General features: G+C 45.1%; 1 protein-coding gene across 2 annotated transcripts in view; it reads right to left on the bottom strand.

Moving 5' to 3' along the window:
* The window catches only part of WWP2 (WW domain containing E3 ubiquitin protein ligase 2), a 149,854-nt gene that overhangs the window by 60,965 nt on the left and 64,609 nt on the right, over window positions 1–24,280 (bottom strand). For both annotated transcript variants that reach the window (XM_042919825.1, XM_042919826.1), the window contains exons 5-6: window positions 23,900–24,037; window positions 21,971–22,067 (exon numbers count right to left, since the gene is read on the bottom strand). In XM_042919825.1, coding sequence (XP_042775759.1) covers window positions 21,971–22,067; window positions 23,900–24,037 — 235 coding nt within the window. The remainder of the gene's footprint in view (window positions 1–21,970; window positions 22,068–23,899; window positions 24,038–24,280) is intronic.

Here is a 24,280-nt window from a genome sequence, read left to right as displayed (position 1 = left end):
AACCTTGGAGTTCATACCTAAAGACTGCACGACAGTTAAAAATGGATAGAGAGGGCACAAATGAGCTATGGAAATAAGGATTTAATTTGGACTCTCTTTTTCCATCTTATTTTTCCCTGAGCTAATTTCATAAATCAAAAGCTGTCAACCACACCTCAGTCAAGAAAAATATTTCAAACTCCCACATCACGGGAAGAAATGCTAGTACTGAACATTTTACCACAAGCCCTCATCGAAAGCAGGAGGAGTACAGATTAGTTCCAAAGGGAAAGACGGGTCTTCAGCCACTGGCAAATGTGTGTATATGTGTTTAAGACAGAGAGCTCAAGAGAGATAAAACTGGTTAATAGAAAGTTTATTTCAGCCAAGAATCCCCTTAAAAGGACAAAAAATCCTCTCTGATTTGGTACTCACAGCCCACAGCAGAGGGCTGTATCACTCAAGAGGCAGCAGGCTGTGTGGGCAGCATAGAAAATGCGACCTCAGTCCTGTCACACACACAGGCTCCAAAAAGCCCATGAGCACGTCCAGTCGAGGGCTCCTTGTCCCTCTGCAGAGCAGCTGGGCATGACAGCAGGGTGGGCCCCACTAACTCCCCCTGACTCCTCCCTCCCTTCCCCGAAAGGGCATGCGGTCAGAGTTGAGAGAGAATAGTTTCAGAAATGTTTAACCACTAATGATAGCAGCTTGCCCTGAATGATGGGCTGCAGCAGGGCTGGGATTAGCCTGGAAACCAGGGGCAGCTGGGACCACTTGGCGTGAAGTGCTGCCTCCCTGGCCGCAGCTCACTGCCACCCCCCCCCCTCCCCCGCCAACACACACACACACACACACACACACACACACACACACACACACACACACACACACACCCTTCTCCCCTCCCCTCAACACACACACACACAAACCCCCCCACCCTCAACACACACATACACACCCTCCCCTCTCCCTTCCACACACATGTACACACACCCTTCCCCCTCCCCTCAACACACACACACACACCCTCAACACACACACACACACCCTCAACACACACACACACACACACACACACACACCCATTGCCCAGATTCTTCTCTTGCCCCAAATCGGGAGTTACTACCTTTTTCACCTTGAATTACCTTTAATAGAAGAGTCTCAAAGAAGAGAAGGTCTCAACATTTAAGGAAAATCTTCCCTTCAGCAGTTTCCTCTCTTGGAGGATTCACTCAGCCCTTACAAGATGGGACTGTGTCGTGATTAAAAGCTGGCCCAAATGTTGAAACCACACACCATAAGCCAAAATAGTATCAGGACAAACGCGGGACGATGGGGTGGAGATGAGCTGGGCTCCACCACAGGCAGCCTGGCTTCAGCTCTGCCAGTGACTTCAACTCTGGCCCGATCCTGACACCATTTTGAGGGCGGGTGGGCAGCAGGGGTCGGTCGGGTGGGGGGTTATGCAGCTCCTGTGGTAGTCAGACGAAGATGGAACAGCAAAACTCCACAAGCAGTTTCAAGTCACCTAGTTACAGAGACTGAGTTTTCTTCACAGCATGCCCTTCTCAGAATGCTGGCATGTCCTCACCTAAGTTCCTCTCTCAGAAACTGAAGCCTCCCTAAGAAGTCCAGTCAGGGCCAGGGCCCTGGAAATCTGTCTCCACACTCCTAGAAACAGATTTGTGGCACATGAGGTCCCCCAGACAGGGCTCTGGGCTGTCCCCTGGCACTCAGGCTTTGCCATTCACAGAGTTGGCCTCGGTCCTCAGCTGCACCCTGAGAGTCACAGCCTTGGTTGCTTTGGGACCTCTTGTATCGCTTTTCATGAAGTCCACTGAAAAGCAATCAATTATTATTTTCCTTTTAAGTTTTATTGATTTATTTGGAGAGAGAGAGCACACACAGGCATACACTCAAGCAGGGGAGGGGCAGAGAGAGAGGGAGAGAGAGAACCCCAAGCAGGCTCCGCACCATCAGCATGGAGCCAGACGCAGGGTTTGATCCCACAAACAGCAAGATCATGACCTGAGGTGAAACCAAGAGTAGGACGCTCAACCTACTGAGCCACCCAGGTACCCTTCATCTATTGTTTTCTGAGCAATAAGCCCTATTCTAGGACTAGCAACAAAACAGAAAGGGTGCCTGGAGCTTCCGGATCAGTGAACATGTGGAGATGTGGGAAGAGCGGCGTGCCTGGAAAGCGCACGGAAGCTCGGCACCTTCCCCCACACCCCACCCTATGCATCTCTTCCATCTGGCTGTTGATTCATATCCTGTATCGTACTCTTCAGTAAACCGGTGAGCACTAAGAAACAAAACCGGAAAGAGTCCCTGATCTCAAGGAGCTTACATCTTAGTGGAAATGGGGCGATTTGTAATTTTGCTCAGACACAAACTTGCATCACACCCTACAATGCTGACATGTGAGAGCCACTTGGCCAGTGAGTGAGCCTGGCTGACAACCTGGCACTGTCCTTCCAGTGCAGCTTTGTTGACCATCATCACATGGCAATAGTTGATGTGGAGTACTTACATAAAACTTTGTTTCCTTGGTTAAAAAATAAGGAGGGCAGCCCTAGCATTGGTACCATGAGTGAAAACGAAATGAAGAGTCCAAAAAAGTGATGCCTTACAAGCCAGAACACAAAATTTTTTGCCAAGTTAAAAGTGGAATTCAAATTTGGTAGTGGCTCACAATTTGAGATTATTAAGTCTATCATATCCTTCACATGGAAATGGATTTTTAAAAACAGTTAGTGACTTCATCAAAATTCAACATGCCTACCCTTCTAAAAACATTAGCCAGAAAACAAAAAGACAATCCAGAGACTGGGGAAAAATATGTGCAAAATACATATCTGATAAAGGACTTAGATCCACAATATATAAAGAACTCTCAAAACTCAGTAACAACAAACCAATATAACAAATAATCAAAAGATTTTAACAAACGTTTCACCAGAGATGATCTACAAATGGCAAACAAGCACATGAAAGATGTTCAACATCATTAGTCATTAGGGAAATACGAATTAAAATCAGAACGAGCCACCATCACATGCGTGTCGGAACGGACACTAAACAGACAAAAAACTGCCAGTAAAAAGTGCTGAGGAGGATGGATGCAAGCAAACTGAACCTCTCAAACACTGCTGGAGGGAATGCAACATGGTATAGCCACTTTAGAAAACGGTTTGGCAGTTTCTCATGAAGTTAAATAATGCATTTAGCATACAAACCACAATCCTACTCCTACATATTTACCCAAAAGAAAGGAAAATACAGGCTTCCCCAAAACCTCTAGGCAAATGTTTACAGTGACTTTCTTCCTTATTTCCAAACTTGTAAACAACCCAAAGTCCTTCAACTGGTGAAATCGACAGACTGTGGTACATCCATACAAGGGAATACTACTTAGCAAATAAAAGCAAACGAACTACTAATACACGAAACAACATGGATTTATCTCAAATGCACTACACTAAGCGGAAGAAGGAGGACTTTAAAGGCTACAGTTTGTCATTCCATTTTTATAACATTTGGGAAGAAGCAAGGCAAACTATAGGCAAAGAAAACAGATTTGGTGTTTGGCAGGGCTGGAGGTAGTAGGAGAGGCTGACGACAAAGAGGCACGAAGGAACTTTTCAGGGAGATAAAACTGTGTACGTCTTGAGTATGGTACTGGTTACCAGATTATATGCTTTTGTCAAAACCCACAGAACTGCATACTGCAAAGGATGAATTTTACTGTGTATAAATTATATCTCAGTAAACCTAACTTAATAATTTTTTTAAAAACTCAATCTGTATATTTCAGCCAATGTAAATAAAAACAGTTCATCACATGAGAAAAAATAAAAGTGAGCAAAAGTTTTAAAAGACAGGTAACTATAGTGTGAGGATATGCTCAAAAAAATACAGAAAGCAAGAATCTTGATAAGAATGTACGTCAGGCGACATTCAGGACTCTCCAAACACTCTGTATTAGTAAATGTGAAAATTCTTCAAAGCATAGGGACACATCTCTCCCAAATGTCAAGAAGTCCCGGCTGACTGGATACCAAGCACTGAGCATAATTTTCTATCTTGGTAAAAGATGCCAAGACACAAAACGGGTTCTTTGACCTCCGATTCAGGCCCATCAGTATTTGAGCTCCACACAAGAGAAGTTTCAAGGTATAACAACTAATAGTGAGCTAACCTCCACTTAAAAAGACAAATCAATGGGCGCCTGGGTGGCTGTCAGTTAAGCATCTAACTTCAGCTCAGGTCATGATCTCACAGTCTGTCAGTTCAAGCCCGGGGCCGGGCTCTATGCTGACAGCTCAGAGCCTGAAGCCTGCTTTGGATTCTGTGTCTCCCTCTCTCTCTCTGCTCCTCCCCCACGCGTGCTCTGTCTCTCTCTCTCTCTCTCTCTCTCTCTCTCTCAAAAATAAACATTAAAAAAATTTTTTTGATAAATAAATAAAATAAATCAAAAAAACAAATCAAAAAACAATGTAGACATTAAAAGCACCTAATAAACCCTTTTCACATTCCAATCCAAGGAATCGATATGTGCCTGGATGACCTGACCCAAGATGGTGTCTGTCCTGCCCCTCTTCCAAGGCCTCTTAACTGGGCATTGTCTTTTAATAGCAGCATGGAAACAAAACTGAGTGAGGCTGGGCCAGTTTCCAGTAAGACAACCAGCAAAAAAACAGGCTCTTAAAATAGAAGCACAGGAAAAAAAAAAAAAAAAAACAAAAAACAGGGGAATTGGTGATGGGAAAAGAAACTGTTTCCACCATGGAGAGAGGCATCGACAAGCAAACCTGCTCCGACCTACCCCCTCCTCAATTCTTCCTCCCTGTTCAAATGTGGATTCGAGGGGGGGTGGGGGGAGGGCGGCCATAGGGAAGGGGATAAGAAGGGGAGGTTAAAAGGGAAAGGCGCAATTAAGAGTTAAAATGGGACCCTTCCAGTCATTCCAAGGGTCATTTACGGCTCTGTTCCACACCCTACCTCTAGGCTGCCAGCCTCTGAAATGACAGGAAAGGTAAAAATAAAACTGCTGCCAAGTCCATTCTACGTCCCGGAAAGACAAATGATTTACTTCTGCCCAGCCTGGAGTACAGAGCAATCTCCCCAACAGTGGCAGCTCTAGGAGACTAAAAGATGCATCTTGCAAGAGAACGTAGGATACATTTTGATTCATCTCACCGAATTCCAGATTGCAGGTTGGGAACACTAGAAGAGAATGCTCAAACACCCTCCCACACTTGAAAGGAGCTAAAGCTCACGGGAAGTAGTCACTCCCCATTCCGCCCCGCTCGGTGCTGCAGCGGGTGACTGATGTGTCCCACGGCCTGAGACGGCACAAGGATGTAGGACGCTCAGGCAGCCAGCGCTGTGGGCCGCCGGTCCCCATGGACACGCAGTTGGAATCTGCATGGGGGGACCCTGAAAGGGATGTGGAGCCCCGGCTTGTGCAGGTAAGCCAGAAGAGCGTCTCCACCTTCTGTCTACTGAAATCGTTTGAGTGTCCCCTGTGCTACAGCCTCAGACCAAAAAGGACTACGTAGGACCCTGAGGTACCAGGGTCAACGACACACTCGGGTGTTATTTCTAAGTGTTCTGACACAGCATATCACAAAGGCAGAAATCCAGCAGGAGTGAGGTAAGCTCCAAAAAGAGTATGTTCCTTGGACATTCCTCAACACAATGCGCCAAATTGCTCCTGAGGAAAATTCAGAGGCTCTGCTGATCTGTTCAGCTGGCACACTCTTCTCTAGAAGCCCGATCCAAATCTTGGTCTAAACGTCCCTCATCTCCCAGGCTAGAGTAAATTCTCTTGCATTCTCTCACAAGGCATTCTAATTTTCCCTTTATGGCACTTGTATTTGTAATTGTATATTCGTTTGTTTATTTGTTCAATGTCTATCTCCAGTAAGGTCCATGAGGTCAGGAACCATGTCTCTTTTGTGTACCTTTGCATAACCAGCACCCAGCATGTGCCTGGCCTTACAAGAAGGCGCATAAAAATATTTGCTGAATGAATAAAAGAAGCAGGCATTCAAGTTCAAAAGCACTCTTGGGCCTGTAATCTCTAGTACCACCAAAGTTCTTTGCAATCCACTCATCACCTCCTCATCTCCTGCCATCCCTTTAGAGAATGGAATCCATGCCAGGGGATGGAATCCAAAGTCTAGCAGATAATTGAGAAGTATCAGAGCTACTGCCTTCCAGAAAGACTAACTCTAAGCATCCTGTAAAACCGTTCTCTAATATCAGCGTCTAAAAATAAAAATGATTTCACCAGACCCATTTTATGCCCACATACATATACTAAAATTGTGAGACAATCTTCAAATCCAACCAGATTCTACGTGGGTTTTTATGTGTCCCAGCTGTAATTTTGAAGCACACGCCAACAGGTAAAGACTAGGCAAGTGAGTAACATGACAGTTAAGAGAAATACCTTCTGTGGTAGGCAGAATTTCTAAAACGACCCCGCCTCCAAAAGATACCCCACCCTAATGCCTAAAACCAGTGAATGCAACAAAACTTCACACCCTTGATAATGTTATATGGCAGCTGACCTTAATAAAGGGAGATCACACAAGCAAGCCTGATCTCCTAAAATCAGCATGCTTTCTCTGGCAGGTGTGAGAAGTGGGGAGCAAAAAAGAACATCAGAGCAATTCAAAGTTCAAGGGGGATTTGACACACCCTTGCTGGCGTGAACATGGGAGTGGGGAACACGCAGGTGGCCTTTCAGACCTGAGAGAGGCCCCAGTTTAATAGCCAGTAAGGAAACAAGGACCTGAGTCCTACACCCACAAGTAACTGAAGTCTATCGACAACCTGAAAGAGTTTTGAAGCAAATACTTCTTAGACTTTCCTGATAAGAATGCAGCCAGGCGAGGGAGCCTACGTGGCTCATTAAGTTGAGTGTCTGACTCTTGATCTTGGCTCAGGTCACGATCTCACGTTTTGTGGGTTCCAGCCCCACATCAGCACTCTCGCTCACTCTCTCTCTCTCTCTCTCTCAAAAATAAACATTAAAAAAAAAAATCTTTAAAAACAAAAGAATGCAGGGGCACCTGGGTGGCTCAGTTGGTTAAGTGCCCAACCTCAGGTCAGGTCATGATCTTGCGGTCCATGGGTTTGAGTCCTGCATCGGGCTCTGTGCTGACAGCTCAGAGCTGGAGCCTGCTTCAGATTCTGTGTCTTCTCCCTCTCTGCCCCTTTCCCACTCGTGCTCTGTCTCTCTATCTCAAAAATAAATAATAAACATTAAAAAAAAAAAAGTTTAAAAAAATAAAAAAAGAACACAGCCTGGCCAACACCTTGATTTTGACCCTGTGGGACCCTGAGGAGACAATCCAGCCAGCCAGCCTGTGCTGTTACAGAAGGGTGAGCTAAAAAATGTTACTGTTTTAAGCCCTAAGTTTGTGGTGATTTATTACACAGCAATAGAAAATCAATACATCCTCCCAAACAAATAAATGTCAATTTCCACAGAAGACGATACTAATTTTTAAAGATATGGCTAGGTAATAGCCTTGGCCCAAATTCTTGCTGACCACCCTGTTTCACTCTGATTTCAGAAGGCCTTATGCAGGTATGGCTTAGCTCTACGCAATCAGGGCTCATCTCCTAGGAACAGCATTTCTGTGATGCAGCGTCCTTTATGAGATACACGTTCTTAAGATTCAACAATTGCTTGTAAATTTGAACAAACGATATATAAGTGAATTGTTACTATTCTTAGTGGGTAAGTAACATTCTCTTCTGCTAGAATCCAGGTACAGGGACTTTATACATTCTTTTTCCCCAAAAAGACATAATTATGTGTCAAGCTATGTCTGATTCCAGTGCTAACCGCAGAAGTTGCAAGGATTTGGAAAGAATAGTCCATGTGAAGGGTTCAATACAGAACTATCAGTCATGAAGAAAAAACAGAGGACACAGGAGAGACTGAGAGAGCAGTGGCAACCCACCACGCTCTTGGCGGTTAGGCTCAGCCTTAGAAAGCACAAGGCAGTCCTGATAAAAAGTCTCCCCTATACCCAGGGCCCCTGAGATCATCACTTCTCAGGAGTTGTGGCACCAAGGAATGTAAACTAGGAGCAAGACCCACCCCGAAGTTTCGGCAAATAAGGAGCAAGAACACAAGACTCTTTCAATTCAACAAATATTTATTGAGCTGCCGCTACGTGCAGCAAGGCGCTATTCTAGGCTCTGCTAGGGACAGGCAGAGGGATGACGCACACGTGCCTTTAGCATGGCATTTGGCTGAGGGTCTGGCACCGCTCCCCCTGCACCCTCTGCCCCTCCAAGAAGAAATAAATGGAGAAGTAACTCCTCAGTAGTCTGCAATTCATTCTTTCCTAAGTGTAAAGCAAAACCGAACGATGTGATTTAAAATAAAACTTTTTTAAACCGTTTTTAAAGGTAAAATTTTAAAAAATTAAATAAAAAAAAAAAAGGAACAACAAACCAACCTGGTCTTACTTCCCCCGTCTCCTTCACAAAATAACAATTATTTGTACTACATCCTACTCAATGTTTTCACTAATCTCTTTTTTTTTTTTTTTAATTTGTGTCATTTTAGGGGTGCCTGGGTGGTTTGGTCAGTTAAACGTCTGATTTCAGCTCAGGTCATAATCTCACAGTTTTTAACTTCGAGCCCCGTGTCGGGCTCTGTGCTGACAGCTCAGAGCCTAGAACCTGCTTTAGATTCTGTGTCTCCCTCTCTGCTGCTCCCCTACTCATGTGTGCACTCGCACGTCTTCTCTGTGTGTGTCTCTCTCTCTCAAAAATAAATAAACATTCAAAAACCATAGTCATTTTGTCATTAGAACTTAAACCTTCAAAGGCCATCTATCTATACAATAGACCCAACACAGAGACACGCTAAAAAGTAAAGCCAAACAAAATCTTCACAGAGGGAGCAAGTCCTTGGTCTCTCCACACCCTTCACACTGCTGGATGTAGACTTTCACACTCCATTATCAAATAATGAGCAAACCAAAGATGACTTCCACTCATCAAGATAAAGAAAAGCACACCTAAGGCAGGTTTAACGTGGCAAGTCAGTCTAGGGATAGGAAATAAAGAAGGCAGGACACACAGAAATGAAAAGGCGAGAGGATGATGAAAACGACTCCAAGGACATCACGAATCAAAGAAAGATATATGGCCTGGGACACTTTAAAGGTAGATGCTATCATCCTGGTGTTTTAAAAATTCACCTGAATGCCATCGCAAATAACGCTACCTAACATACAAGGACCAAAAAGGTTGAAACTAAATGGGCAGGGAGGGGCCCCTGAGTGGCTCAGTCAGTTAAGAATCTGACTTTCCACTGATGTCATGATCTGACAGTTCTCGAGTTTGAGTCCCGCATGGGACCAAACTCCCCTCCACCCACCCCCCTCCTTGGGGTGAGCCCTGTTTTCTCTCCCTCTCCCTCTTCCTCTCCTTCTCCCTCTCCCTCCCTCCCTCTCTCTCTCTCTCTCTCCCCTCTCCTTCTCCCTCTCTCTACACCCCCCCCTCACTCACTTGGGTCTTACTCCTCCTCAAAAACAAATAAATAAATAAATAAATGGACAGGGAAAAATACATGCCAAGCAAATATGAAACAAAAAGGAAGCTGGGACAGCTATGCTAATGTCAAACCAAACAGATTTTTAAAAATAATTTTTACAAATCGGGTGTAACTTACACAGAGTAAAATTCACCCTTTTTAAGGGTACTGTCTAATGAGTTGTAACAAATGTATACAATCGTGTTACCACCACCATATTCAAGACACAGGGCATTTCCATTCTCGGTGCCCTTTTGCAGTTAATCCCTCCCATCAGTTCCTAGAAACTGCTGATTAGATGTCTATCCCTGTAATTTTGCCTTTTCCAGAATGCTATAGGCTACAATTCAGCCTTTTGTGTCTGGCTTCTGGCACTCCACCTGATGCTTTTGAGTATCATGTACGTTGTTGTAGATTGTTCCTTTTCACCATGCAGACCAAATAAATTTTAAGAGAAAAAGTACTAAAAAAACAGAGGATCATGAGATCAGGACAAAGTTCAATTCGCCATAAGTCATATTTCAAATTCATAGTATGAGCCAATAAAATGACCTTAAAATGCATAAAACAGAAGTTCATAGACATGATTTGGCCCCATCTAGTGCTGCCCCCCTCTCCTATTTTCCCACTACTCCCTCCACACCAGCCAAACCAGCCTCTCCACCACTCTTCCAGCTCCACGGGGCTCTGCAGAAGCCATTCCTCTGCCCCAATAGTCTTCCTCCCACATATCCTCATGGCCAGCCCTCATCTTCTTCAAATCTTTGCAAAAAGGTCACCTTCTTAACGATGACTCACTTGACTGCCCCATTTACTACTGCATCCCACTGCTCTATAATATATGCATATATATGCATATATATGTATATGTGTAATATATATACATATATATGTATATGTATATTTCCATGGATCAGATTTATTTTTTAATCAATAAAGATTAAAAAAAAAACCGAAAAAGAGGATCACTCTAATATTCTCCATTATTATAGAAGCCAAGGCACAGAATGTTTCCAGAAAGAACTAGTCCATGAGGTAAACCTGCAGAAAGGTCAGGTGAGCCTCTGTGGCTGTAATTTTGGGGGAAAGATAGAAGCAGATGCAAGAATGAAGTGAACTAACACATAAAGGGAAATAAAGATGGGAGACCCAAAGAATATTGAGACCAATATCTTCACTATATTTTTAATAAGTTTTTTTTTTTTTTTTAAGTCTATTTATTCATCCTGAGAGAGAGAGAAACAGAGCACAGGAGCAGGACAGGGGCAGAGAGAGGGAGGATTGAGAATCCCAAGCAAGCTCTGTGCTGTCAGTGGAGAGCCAGATGCAGGGCTCGAACTCAAACTGTGAGATCATGACCCAAGCCAAAGTCAAGAGCCGGACGCTTAACCAACGGAGCCACCCAGGTGCCCCTATATTTTTAATAAGTTAAGGGTACATGATAACTTCAGGAACACTGTGACACATGAAGCATAATGCTATATAAACTCTGTATTTCAGTTCCGTAAATATTTTTATCTAACACAAAACTTAAATATAGAATTGTTTCAATGTTTGACATGCATCATTCTATCAAGGCTACGGAGTATGCCATTGTAAAGACACCCACTGAACTAAATCCCAGGGGCGCCTGGATGGGTCAGTCAGTTAAGCGGCCAACTTAGGCTCAGGTCATGATCTTGTGGTTTGTGAGTTCAAACCTGGCATCAGGCTCTGTGCTGACAACTCAGAGCCTGGAGCCCGCTTCAGATTCTGTGTCTCCTCTCTCTGCCCATCCCATGCTCATGCTCTGTCTCTCTCTGTCTCTCAATAATAAACGTTAAAAAAAACAAAAAACTAAACCCCAAATCTCCACTTCCATAGAGCTTGGCAATTTCAAAAGGAGTCACTGAGTGCCCACAGAATCCTAAAGGAAAAGTCTAACCTCATCATGCCACACTATGCCACCAAATGGCTTAAGCCCCCCTCTCCCTGCCATCCCCATCTGTCCAAAGCATCTGCCATCAGTTCTGTTCTGCTTCTTAATCACCACATACCCAAGCTGCCTAAGCTCCCAGGACTAAAAAGTCATTTCTCCAAAACCCATACTCTCTTTATTTGCTTCTCTGTATATCCTGTCCCTTTCAACCACAATTTTCTAGAACTAAGAAATCCCAGAATCCAGATACAGATATAATTAAAGTAGAAACACCACTGCTGTGCCCTCATTGTGGTGACCCTTATACTGGCCCCATAGTCCAATATCAGAAATACACTTTGTTTTGCTCTGTATCTCTTCAAGTTTGGTTTTCATTCCTGCCCCTAAGGATACACTTTCAGAGTGTGACTGCCCCAGGGCCACACGGTACTACCTTTTCACAGACGCTGCCAACACCAATCTCAACCATTATGGGGGATGCCATTTTAAAGTGACAGCTTCATAAGCTCCTCCCCTCCTGCATTTCTTATTTCCTTGAAAAACATCACAATCTAAGCACCGAGTCCTCTCTATTCCTGTTCATCCTTCACCCCGTCTCATTAGTCAGTCACCCAGTCCTGCTCAGTGATTACACCTCCTAGGTATTTCTAGGTATTTCTCTTGACTTCTCTCCATTCTGCCCACTGCCCAAGGCCAGTCATCAATTCCTTACTCACCAGTTCCCTACAACAGTCCTCCTCTTGGTCCCTGGTTCTAATTTCTTTCTTTTTTTTTTTTTTTATTTATTTATTTATTTATTTTAACATTTTATTTATTTTTGAGACAGGGAGAGACAGAGCATGAATAGGGGAGGGGCAGAGAGAGAGGGAGACACAGAATCTGAAACAGGCTCCAGGCTCTGAGCTGTCAGCACAGAGCCCGACGCGGGGCTCGAACTCACGGACCGCGAGATCATGACCTGAGCCGAAGTCGGACGCTTAACCGACTGAGACACCCAGGCGCCCCCCTGGTTCTAATTTCAACCTCCACTGTGGCAGACATCCCCAATCTCTTCTATTCTACAAGTATCCCTGCTTCTGCCTACTTGCTCAGGGGCCAGAAGACCCTTAAATTCCCTTGCAGCTAAATTCTGGAAGTAATGCAGATTATACGAATGAGAAGTTCTTGCAGATTTGGAAAGCAGAAAGAAAGCAGAGGCCATTCCTCTTGTGGTCCTGATGACTGGCAGGGGCTCCGGCAGCCCCCATTCTTTATACCCTGGCCACCAGCTTCCTGTGTGTGAGGCAGCTGTAGGAGCAGAAACAGTTTCCCAACATGTGGATTGCAGATGCAGGGCTGTGACCTTAAAACCAAGGATGGGGAAGGTCATGCTTCTGTTCTTCCAGCCCATACAAAGGCTTCTGTAAACACTTAATTCCACACATTTAATCCCTTTCTGCTCAAGATACCTCGAGTGGCTTCTATTTGAGTGACTTCTATTTCCTGCAATGAACCTTAACTGATACAACTTCAAATGTATCCATTTGATATTTTCCTGAATAATGTATTACAGAAATAGCGCATCATGCCCTTTCTCAAAATTCAGTGGTTCACTATCTCCAAAGAATTTAAAAATCTAAAGTTTTGGGGCACCTGGGTGGTTCAGTCGGTTAAGCATCCAATTCTGGCTCAGGTCATGTTTCATGGTTTGTGAGTTCCAGCCCCCCCGTCGGGCTCTGTGCTGACTGCTTGGAGCTTGGAGCCTACTTTAGATTCCGTGTCTCCCTCTCTCTCTGCCCCTCCCCCACTCATACTCTGTCTCTCTCTCTCTCTCTCTGAAAAATAAAAAAACATTAAAAAATTATTTAAAAAAAAAAAAGTCCTCAATAAAGCATAAAGGCCCTTTATGAATTGGGTCTCACCTGCTTACCATCTCCTATAGCAGGGATCAGCAAACTGCCTATACAAGGCCAAACAGCAAATATTTTATGCTTTGCAGACCGTCCAATCTCTGTCACAACTACTTAACTCTGCCACTGGGGCATAAAAAATGGCCATAGACAATATTTAAATGAACGAGTATAGCTGTATTCAAATAAAACATTACTTACTAAATAAATAAATAAAATATTATTTACAAAAACAGGTTATCAAGACCATAAAGATAAGCCACAGACTAAAAGAAAATGTTTGCAAAGGACATATCTGATAAGGAACTGATACCCAAAATATACAAACAACTCTTAAAACTCAACCATCAGAAACCGCCCAGGGGCGTCTGGGTGGCTCTGTTGGTTAAGCGTCTGACTCGATTTTCACTCAGGTCATGATCTCACCATTGTAAGACTGAGCCCCACATTAAGTTCTGTGTTGGACATTGGGTCTGCTTGGGTTTCTCTCTATATATCTCCCTCTGACCCTCTCCTCCACTCTTGTTCACTCTCTCTCTCCCTCTCAAAATAAATAAATAAATAAATATTTTAAAAAAAGAAAAGAAACCACCCGACTAAAAAATAGGCCAAAGACCTAAAAAGACACTTCACCAAACAACAACAACATAGGTGACAAATAAAGCTATGAAAACATGCTCCACGTCATCTATCATCAGGAAAATGCAAATTAAAACAGCAATGAGATACTACTACAAAGTTATTAGAATGGCCAAAATCTAGAACACTGATAACACCAAATGTTGGTGAGGATACAGAACAAGAGGAACTATCATTCACTGCTGGTAGGAACATAAAATAGTACAGCTACTATGGAAGACAACCTGGTAGTTTTTTACAAAACTAAACATACTTTGGGAAGCCTGGGTGGCTCAGTCAGTTAAGCATCCAACTCTTGATTACAGCTCAAGTCAATGATGTCATGGTTTGTGACTTCGAGCCCCCCATTGGGCTCAGTGCTGACAGAGCAGAGCCTGCTTGGGATTCTCTCTCTACCCCTCCCCGGCTCATGTGCATTCTCTTTCTCTCTTCTCTCTCTCTTTCTCTCAAAGTAAATAAACTTAAAAAAAAAAAAAAAAACTACACATACTTTTACCATATGTTCCAGCAATCACTCTCTTTGGCATTTACCTCAAAGAGCTGAAAGTATGTCTACAAAAAAACCTGCACACGGATGTTTCTAGCAGCCTTACTCATGACTGTCAAAACTTGGACAGAATCAAGCCTGTCCTTCAGTTGGTGAATGGATGAATAAACTGTGTACATCCAATGGAATACTATTCAGCACTAAAAAGAAATGCACTATCAAGTCATAAAATAACATGGAGGAAACCTAAATGCATTACTACTAAGTGAAAGAAGCCGATCTGAGCTACATACTTTATGATTCCAATGATATGACATTCTAGAAAAGACAGAGAGTCTTCCGGAAACTATAAAAGAATCACTCGTTGCAGGAGTTGAGGGGGAGGGAAAGATGAACAGGTAGAGCACAGAGGATTTTTAGGGCAGTAGAATTATTCTGTATGACAGTATAATGGTGGATAAGCGTCACTATAAATTCATCAAAACCCAGAGAATGTACAACAACAAGGGTGAAATGTAATGCAAACCACGGATTTGGGGGATGAGGATGTGTCAGTGTAGGTTCATCGACTATTTAACAAATGTGCTGCACTAGGAGCACCCAGGTGGTTCAGTCGGTTAAGTGTCTGACTTTGGCTCAGGTAATGATCTCTGTACTGACAGCTCAGACCCTGGAGCCTGGAGCCTGCTTCAGATTCTGTGTCTCCCGCTCTTTCTACCCCTTCCCTGCTCGCACTCTCGCTCTCAAAAATAAATTTTTTTTTTAATGTGTTGTGCTAGTTCGGGATGTTAAGAGTAGGGGAGACATGTGTATGTGGGGGCTGAGGGCATATGGGAAATCGAAATCTCTATACCTTCTGCTCAATTTTGCAATGAACCTAACACCGTTCTTTAAAAAAAAAGAAAAATAGGGGCGCCTGGGTGCCTCAGTTCCTTAAGCGTCTGGCTTTGGCTCAGGTCACGGTCTTGCGGTTCATGAGTTTGAGCCCCACATCGAGCTCTATGCTAACAGCTCGAGCCTGAAGCCTGCTTTGGATTCTGTGTCTCCCCCTCTCTCTGCCCCTCCCGACCCACACTGTGTGTGTCTCTCTCAAAAATAAACATTAAAAAAAAAAGTAAAAAAAACAAAAACAAAAAAACAGGTGGCATCCTGGATCTGCCCTGTGAACCATAGTTTGCTATAGCTATCAGCCCAAATATCTTACATATGGACATTACCAACTAGTTAACATTTCCTCAGATATGCTAAGTTCTCTTTATTCCGCCTTGTCTCCGCCCTGCTGCACTCTCTTCCTGGAATGACTTCCCTTACCCTGATGTCACTGGTCTGCAAGCTCCTTTCAAAGTACAGCTCCAACGTGGGAGGTGTCCCCTAAATCCCCCAGGTGGATTTGGGTACACCGTCCACTATCCTCCTCTTGCATGTGAACTCACCACCATGGTGGGGTCCACCGCCCTATCCTAATTATCACCTATATGTCTGTCTCCTGCTAGATGCCACAGTCCTTGATGACAGGGACCACGGCTTTCTATCTTTGTATCACCACAACATAGCTCAGAGCCTGGCATTCCTGTGTGTGGAACAAATACTGCCTTTAATTGCAGAGAGCTGCCTTACCTTCTCCTAGCTCACGAAAAGTTCCCAACCAGCTTTCTGGCACACACCACACCTCTCTAGGCTCACAGAAAAGAAATGCCCAATAACTACCTATAAAATGAAGAGATAAGTATATAGTACTGTATAGTACATAGTTTTAATTGGTATAAAATTAATAAATTAATGTATAAATGAATGTAATTAATCTCCATGACTACTTTTCAATGCCTTGCTTTGACAATGCAGTAAGACTACTGTCCACAGTCTCAATCCTATTCCATCTAAACCAACTACTCAGAAGAGAGTCCCTTGTAAGCAGGGACTGTGTCTTAGTTATCACTGAAGGAATAAATGAATTACACTAATTTCTCTTTTTTTTTTTAATGTTTATTTATTTATTTTGAGAGAGAGAGTGGGAGCAGGGGAGGAACAGAGAGAGGGAGAGACAGAGAGAACCCCAAGCAGGCTCCATGCTGTGAGAGCAGAGCCCGACGCAGGGCTCAATCTCATAAACCGTGAGATCATGACCTGAGCCGAAATCAAGAATTGGACTCTCAACCAACTGAACCACCCAGGTGCCCCACACTTAACTTCTCTGCTTAATCCTTTTGCTTCCTCAGCAATCCTGAGGATTGGAAGTAAAAGCTGTTGGGTGGGAGGCTTGAATGAAAATTGTAAAGGTGTTCAGTTGAGCTTCATGCCGACAGGGTGACATCTCTAAATAACCGTGGTTTCAAATCAAGTAGCCTTTAGTCATCTCAACTGAAGGGGAGGTTAACAGTGGCCAGTGATAACTGAGAGAATGGCCCAGTGCCCAAAGACTCAACTCTCATCCTGTCTGTCCCTCTGTCCCCATTAGCTTTGCTTCCCAAACCCCCCTGGTCCTCCCAGGACTCCCAGCAGCGTTCCCAGCAGACGCACGCCTGCTTGAGTTTATTTTTCTTTCCTTTCTGGGCTAGGCTGTCTGCAGACACAGCTGATGGGCTATTTAGAGCTCACCAGAGACCTTGGGGCTTTGTAAGTCTCTGAGACTACAGCTCTTTTAAATCTTCAGAGGTCATTAATGCCAAGGCACGGGAGTCCATAAATTTGATATATTTTTATCAAAGCAGAATAAAAAGAGAAAGAGGAAAGGAGGGAGGATTAAAATTCCATCACAAGAGGTTCTGAAACTTTTGCACGTAAGAGAATCACAGGGGAGCACGTTAAAATGCAGGTTCTGACCGACGCTGGCCAACACTCACAGCTGATGATGGACATAAGCAAATTCGAGGCTTCTATCCCTTCACGCCAAACACACATATGCATATACATTCGTGCATGATCACACATGCTCTTACACAAAACAGACATGTACACACGGAATGAAGGAAAAATTAATTGCCGAAGCCCCCTTACAGCTCCTTCAACAAGATCTCTTTCGGTCTTCAGACCTATTAATGAAAAAGTTCAGTGCATTCTTCCCTTTTGGTCTCCCCATTTCCCTACGTAACTGTGGCAAATCTAGAGGGGCTCCTGGCTAGGTACCCAAGTCGGAGGAAATCTCAGGCTGTGCTTAGAGGAGCGGGATTGCTCACACACCACCCTGCGGGTCATCCGGGAGCTGGCTGCACCTCAACTCCCTAACTTCATATAACCGCGGCACGGGGAAAAACTCACAGGTGACGACGCATCAGCCAAGTACGGAGGGACTCAAACATCCTGACTGTCTACTCTCCAGTCTTGAATTTCACGCCCATTTCTAACCAAACAGTGACTCTGACGACAGCTGCCACTACCGGTGCGGACCCCCTTCTTTCCCTGCACGTATGCCCCGCTGCTGGCTTCTGTGGTTCACCGTTCGCCCCTCCCATAGTTCCCAAGACACTGCACGGGACCGTCGGACAACAGACGACAGTCTCTCTGCAGATGCCCCCTCCACTCTGTCCTCGGTCTTTCCCTCTCCACACACGGACCTCTCTCTCTGAACTTCCCGTGATGCTCATGGTTTGTCTGTTTCCCACACAACCCGTACGTATATCACAAAGACTGTGACCTCGCCGTGGAAAGCAGAAGCCGTGTCGCGTGCAATGTGTGCACAGCACCAGGCACATCTCACATCTTCAAAACCTGAATTGACTTAGGCATGGCTCCCAAAGCCAGCCCTCGTTCCAGCAACATAAAATAAACGCTGGGGGATTATTAAAGGGTGTGGTAGGCCCTCCCTGTGCCAGCCAGCACACACTCTCCCAGGGGGCTCCTTTGCACACCAGGCGCTCGCCACTGTCGGACTGGAATGAGGAACACTGGCTGAGGACGCAGCGCAGCATGGCACGCTGACAGAATCCGGGGTAAGCCACGTAATCGCCCCCACTCCAGTCAAACGCCGAGGAGTGTTAGACCAGCCCTCTCAGCCCACCAAGATTAGTGCCGTTCTGACACGTTACCTGGCAGTGGCCAGCCTTCATCTGGAACCCACTCCCCCAACTCCCAAACTCAGCTCTCAAGCCTGGGAGAGAGTTGGAACAGGACAGGAGCATGACCTCTGAGGCCAATGTGGATCACTGACTTAGAATCATCGGCCACTGTTACAAAGACAGACTGCGCGGAAGAAGTAAGTGATCATTACCGAGCCTGGAGAAATCCTAAATTCTGAAATCTGTCTGCCTCAACAGCAAACAGCCTCAATACCATCGCTGGTCAGTTTTCTCAGGGTGACAGAGGCTGCTTTTTACTTTTTTATTGTGAAATATGCCAGGTAAACAAAGGAATATATTAAATATATGTTTGGTTCTAAGAAGAAAAGGAAGATGAACACTCGAGGACCCACCCCCCCACATTCACAGTGCCATGAAGTTTCCAAGTTTCCTCACTTTACCCATCTCCGCCCCCACAACGATAACCATTCTACTGAATTCAGGGTTAATTATTCCTTTTCATTTTTTTATGGCTTTACTCCCCATGGAGGTATCCATTAAAAAATATATGTGGTTTAGTTTGACATTTTTTAACTTTATATAAATTACATCATACTATATTTTTCCCCCCAGTGGCCTGCTCCTCTTGTTCAACACTATGTTTCTGAGATTCCCCCATATTGAGGCAACTATCTTTCACCCCATTTTTACTATGGGATAGTATTTCATTCTAAGACTACACACAATTTATGACCTTAATGCATTCTTCATTCAACCAGACCCATGTGCTGCACACTAATATGGTGTGTCTATAAATCAAGTTATGCCACATGGGTCGTTGGTGGCAATCCCATGCTGGCTGCCATGTGGCAGACCAGATGGTAAATAACTAGAGATGTTTCACCCAATTATTCTTAAAGAGTGGATAAATCCCACTCAAAGAGTTTGGAGGTCATGCTTGGCAAGCAAATGGTCCCTTTGCTGGATGAACTTGGGTAGATGAACCTCTAAGTAAAACCCTTATATGGTTCTGGTTCTAAACCTTAATAAAGTAGGAGAAAGGAGAGGAAACAGCTGTTTGACACTGCAGTGTTAACCTTTCTGGGCACATCAGAGCATCCTTAATCATGGTGAGTGGCCCCCAAGTCCAGGAAAAACCTACCCGTCCGACAGCAAAGGCTAAACATTTAGTCCAGAGGCAGCAGGGAGAAGCCCATCCTCCCTGCCCCAGGAAACCAAGGACAGCGGAGGATTGTCCTTGAATCCTGAAGGTTTCATTCATCACCCTCCTAATTACAGTCCTTGATGCAAAAAAAATCAGCCATGCCACACTTCCCAGCTTTGGGGGTCAGGAGGGGCATACAACAGACTCTCCAGAGCAAAGGAACCTCCCACCACTCTCCCTGAGCACGCCCCATAGGCAAGCCCTCACACTGACATAGCCCATCTCCGTTATTTCCTACAATGAGCTTTTGAGGCAGGCGATATCCCCATTTCACATGTGAAAAAAACTGAGGTGCTGAGAGGTTTAGCGGCTCGTCCGATATCACACAGCAAGTAAATGAGAGGCCAGGATTCAATCTGTATTTTCTGATTTCAAAGCCCCGCACCCTTGTCCAGTCAACTACCCCGCTACCACTGCTCGTGCACACCATCTCCTGAAGTGCGGCAGCAACGGGGGAAAGGAGTTCTCAGTGACACAGAAGACACTGCCTTCAGATGATCCTTTCACAAGTGTTTGCTATTGAACGGCAGCAGGCTCCATGTGAACACAGAATAAATACTTAGAAGGCAGAGGCCTGTGAAAACTCAGAGGCCATGTGTAGAAAAGGCTACAGGAGCTTAGCAGGCCAATGTGGATGCCCACACGGCCCCAGCTACTTGGAAGGCACTCTGCCCACCAATAATTAACCAAAATCGAATGTCTACCATGTGTGATGGGCAAAAATGCATCCAATTTTCTGCTGGAAGTCTGCTTGCTGCCTTAAAAGACAGTAATCCTCAGCACTAACAATGACAAAGAAGGGCTACTAGGACATGTGAATTTCAAGATTAACTAGAGAACTTCAGAGAGCAATAAATAGGTCAAGAACTTAATTCCAAAGTTACTAAGAGCCAGACTCTGCCTTCCAGCCCCCAAATAAGTGACATCAGTCACATATGACACAAACTTTCCGAGTCAGCTCAAAGACCAAGATGGCAGCTACTAGTGCCAAAGCTAAGAAGGCATCGCTCTCAGCGGGTGATGTGCTGAGGTGTTCTTCTCCGCCGGCTGCTCACTACCAAAGAGATTCTGTTCTCTCTAGTTCTGGGTGCTCCTCAGGCCTCTGTTGACACAAAATTTGCCAATTATATCACTGGTCTTTACCCTGTGACACTTGCCTGTTTATCCCAACTTATAACTCATCCAGTGAGTCGAGAAAAAGTGAATGGTCTCCAGGGTGGGAGGTAACACCTTTGCAGAGGCTTGGAGAAAAGAGAACAGGAAAATGGCACCCTGGCTTCTAGTGACGCCACAGACAAAAGATCTAAACATCTGACTCTCTCTTGCTCCTGACACCTGCCTGGCACCGAAACTGTACAGACCCTCAAAACCACCACATCCAGTGAGGCTGATGGCTGTCATCAGAGGGATCATTTGAGACGCTGTGGGTACTGGCTGAAATCATACTGTGTTTCTCAAAGCATTATTCCCAATCCCTGGGATTTGTTCCAGAAGATTTTTACTAGTTTTTTATCTACTCTCTGCAGGTAATAACGATTTACAAACTGCACTCATATGATTCTTTTCCTTATAATTTCCTTAAAGTTTTTGGGGGTCTTATACACTGTGATAAATAATAAAAACAGGTTCCCAACTCCCTCCTCCCCACCTCTCTAACATACCTAAAACTATTCTCCTGTCTTGGAATTCAGTTGCCAAGGAAATGAGTTCGCACCATTAATACAGGTATAAGACAGGCATGCAGGAAATTAAGTCACTCTCGATATGTATAATAAGTCTAATATAATTCAGACTTCCAGTTCAGGAGGTCTTAATCAATAGCCCAAAGGGAACCATGGATCACCCCCAAAAATAGAAACGCACAGACAGAAAATCTCACATACAAAGAACCATTGCTCTAAACATTTGCATGTACATCCTAAAAGGATAACTGTGGTCGCTGACTCTGAATCACAAAACACTAGCCAAGCTCTGTTTGGCGGCTCTTAACCAAATAACCAGTTTAGCCAGTCCCAATCTCTGACAAGGAACCCCTGACCATTCTGAGAATCCTGAGTTCTGTACTCCCCCCTCAGCACCTCCTTAACACACTGAGTCAGGGATAAGCCCTCTGGAAATTTCCAACAGTTTCTAACATAAACTGTTCCTCGCCACCTCCCAACATGTTTTCCAATAGCTCTGAGCACCTTCCCAGCTCCTCCTTGTCCACAAGCGGGGCGGGGCGGGGGGGGGGGGGGGGCGGGGGTTGGGGGAGGTTGTCTTACCGAGATCTCCCACCAAAGCAGTTTGTGCTGGGGGGCTGGTGCCGGTTGTCTGGAGCGACAGCTGTCCCGCTGGATTCTCTTGAAGGTGGCTGGGATCCTAGACAGGGGACCCATCACAAGAAAAGACAGAAACATTGAGAAGCTCAGCCCTGGTTTGTTTGAGATTGTGGCTCAGGAACAAAGTTCACTCCATGCGTTCGGGTTATCCACCACACCTAGCAAGCCACGGCCTCCAGCTCGAACAGGCAGAGGGACAGCCAGATGAGATCTGACTGGGGCCCCCACACAGAGGCGCTCAAACCTGGGAAACAGCTCTTCTTCTCCAAGACCTTCAAGAACACCTCAGGCACTTCCAAGCAACTTGCCTTGTGCACTGAATAAACTTCAGCTGCACCACACGAGACGCAGAACCCATGCTGACCGTGCAAAGTGGGAGCAAGGAATCAGGGCACTGCACTCGTCCATATCACAACCAGAAAGCTCTTAAAAAGCCAAATCAGATTCAATTCAAATCAAATTATGACACCGTTTTGCTAAAAACCCCCTCAACAGCTTTCTGCTTCTTAGGACGAGGTCCAAAGTCCTCACCAAGGCCTTCGAGGCTGGGTGGTCTGAGCCGAGCTGCCCTTGCAGCCTCGCCAGCCACCACTCTCCTTCCTGCTCTCCACGTTCCACCTGGCCGCCTCTGTTCCCACTGCAGGCCGAGCTCTCTCCCACCTTGAAGCCTCTGCACAAGGGACCCCTCGACCTCTCACTCAGCTACCCCACTCCTGCACCTCCCCACACCTCCCCCTTGGCCCGTCTAATCTCTTCAGCTCTGGCGGGTCTCAGCTTCCTCAAAGAAACCCTCCCTGGTCCCCAGCTGAAGTGAGACTTCCCAAAAGTATGGGACTCTCATATCACCCAGTACTTTTCCTTCATCACTTTGGTCACAATTACAGTTACATAATTATTTCTGCACCTCCTTGTTTCATGTCTAACATTCCCACCTCCACCAAGTAAATCAGAAGCTCCTAGGAGTAGAGACCATATGAATTTTGCCCCCACCATCTGGCTAGCACCTGGTCCAGGACCTAGTACGTACCAGGTGCTCAATTACAGATATACATGCAGAATGAGCGAATAATTCATGTTTCCTCCATGCACCAAAAGTACCCAAAGCACCACTCAGTCCAGGGAGGTTTCTCAAGTCAAGGCCCATCCAATCACTGAGATTCCACCCTACTGCCCTTGCATTAGAATTCAAATCTCACTCCCTCAAAGCTACAGAAAGCCTGTTTGGGGCCTGGAAAGTGCCACAGTTACATCACATTTAACGAGAAAAATTATGGAGAAACCCAGCCCATCTCAGACCTCAGACTTCATGAAATAATTTCCTGCTAGATCCAAAGGTGACTAATTTCAGAGTAGATCAAAAGAAACAAACTGCCCTCGTTCAGGACAGAGTGGGAGATACTCCAATTTTCCTGCCTCTGTCTCTATTTTGCTAGTGTGAATCTCTAAGACACACAGCCCCCTTTCTCACCCAATACTGTCTTATAAAAGACACCTTCAAGCTCCTCCAGGAAGTTTAACTGTATTGGGAAGAAAAAGGGGCCCCAAGTAACATTTAATAAAGACATCTTATTTTCGAGAGCCCGTGTGGGATGAAAAGATATTTTCTCTGCTCTCAAAGCAAACTACAACACACTTACAAAGACCTGGCATTTATTTTGGTCCTTTATCAGAAAGCTGTCCTTAAAAAATCATGTCACAAGTTTTGATCATGCGAAGAACTGCTTAAGAGGAATCAGGGGGCCAGGACTGGCTGAGCGATACCCAAACCCAGGTACCTGGTAGAGAACCAAGCCCCGGGCACCTCCTCCTACTCCCACCCAGGCCTGCCCCGCCCCATCCCGGCACAACCCTGGGGAGCAGGGCGGCACTCACCGTCTGTCACGGCACTGCCATTAGGCACGCTTCCCAGATCAACAGTTGGCCCGTCCAGGAAAATTGTCAGCTCACCGCCCGAGACAACACCGCCTTTGTTCTCCGTCTGCAGGTTCAGGGTCAGCTGCGTGTTCTCCACTGTTGAACACAAAAAGCAACAGGGATGGAGTAAAGCAAATGCACCCCACGTTAAGACTGGGTAAGTTGTAAGCCCTCATTTAACCTACTCTGGCGTCCCCGGCAACATTTTCCTGCATCTTCAAATATGCCTCGGGGCGTGGAAAGAAGAATGGGAAGGAAGAGGTCTAATCGTCATCACTGTTGTATTAGATGGGTGGGAAAAGGCTGTACTCCTATTTTTCAAAACATTTTGTATCATTG

This window comes from Panthera leo, chromosome E2 (genome assembly GCF_018350215.1).
Source record: "Panthera leo isolate Ple1 chromosome E2, P.leo_Ple1_pat1.1, whole genome shotgun sequence".
NCBI classification, from domain to species: Eukaryota; Metazoa; Chordata; class Mammalia; order Carnivora; family Felidae; genus Panthera; species Panthera leo.
Note: the sequence above shows the minus strand (reverse complement) of the source record. Positions and strands in the feature narration are given on the sequence as shown.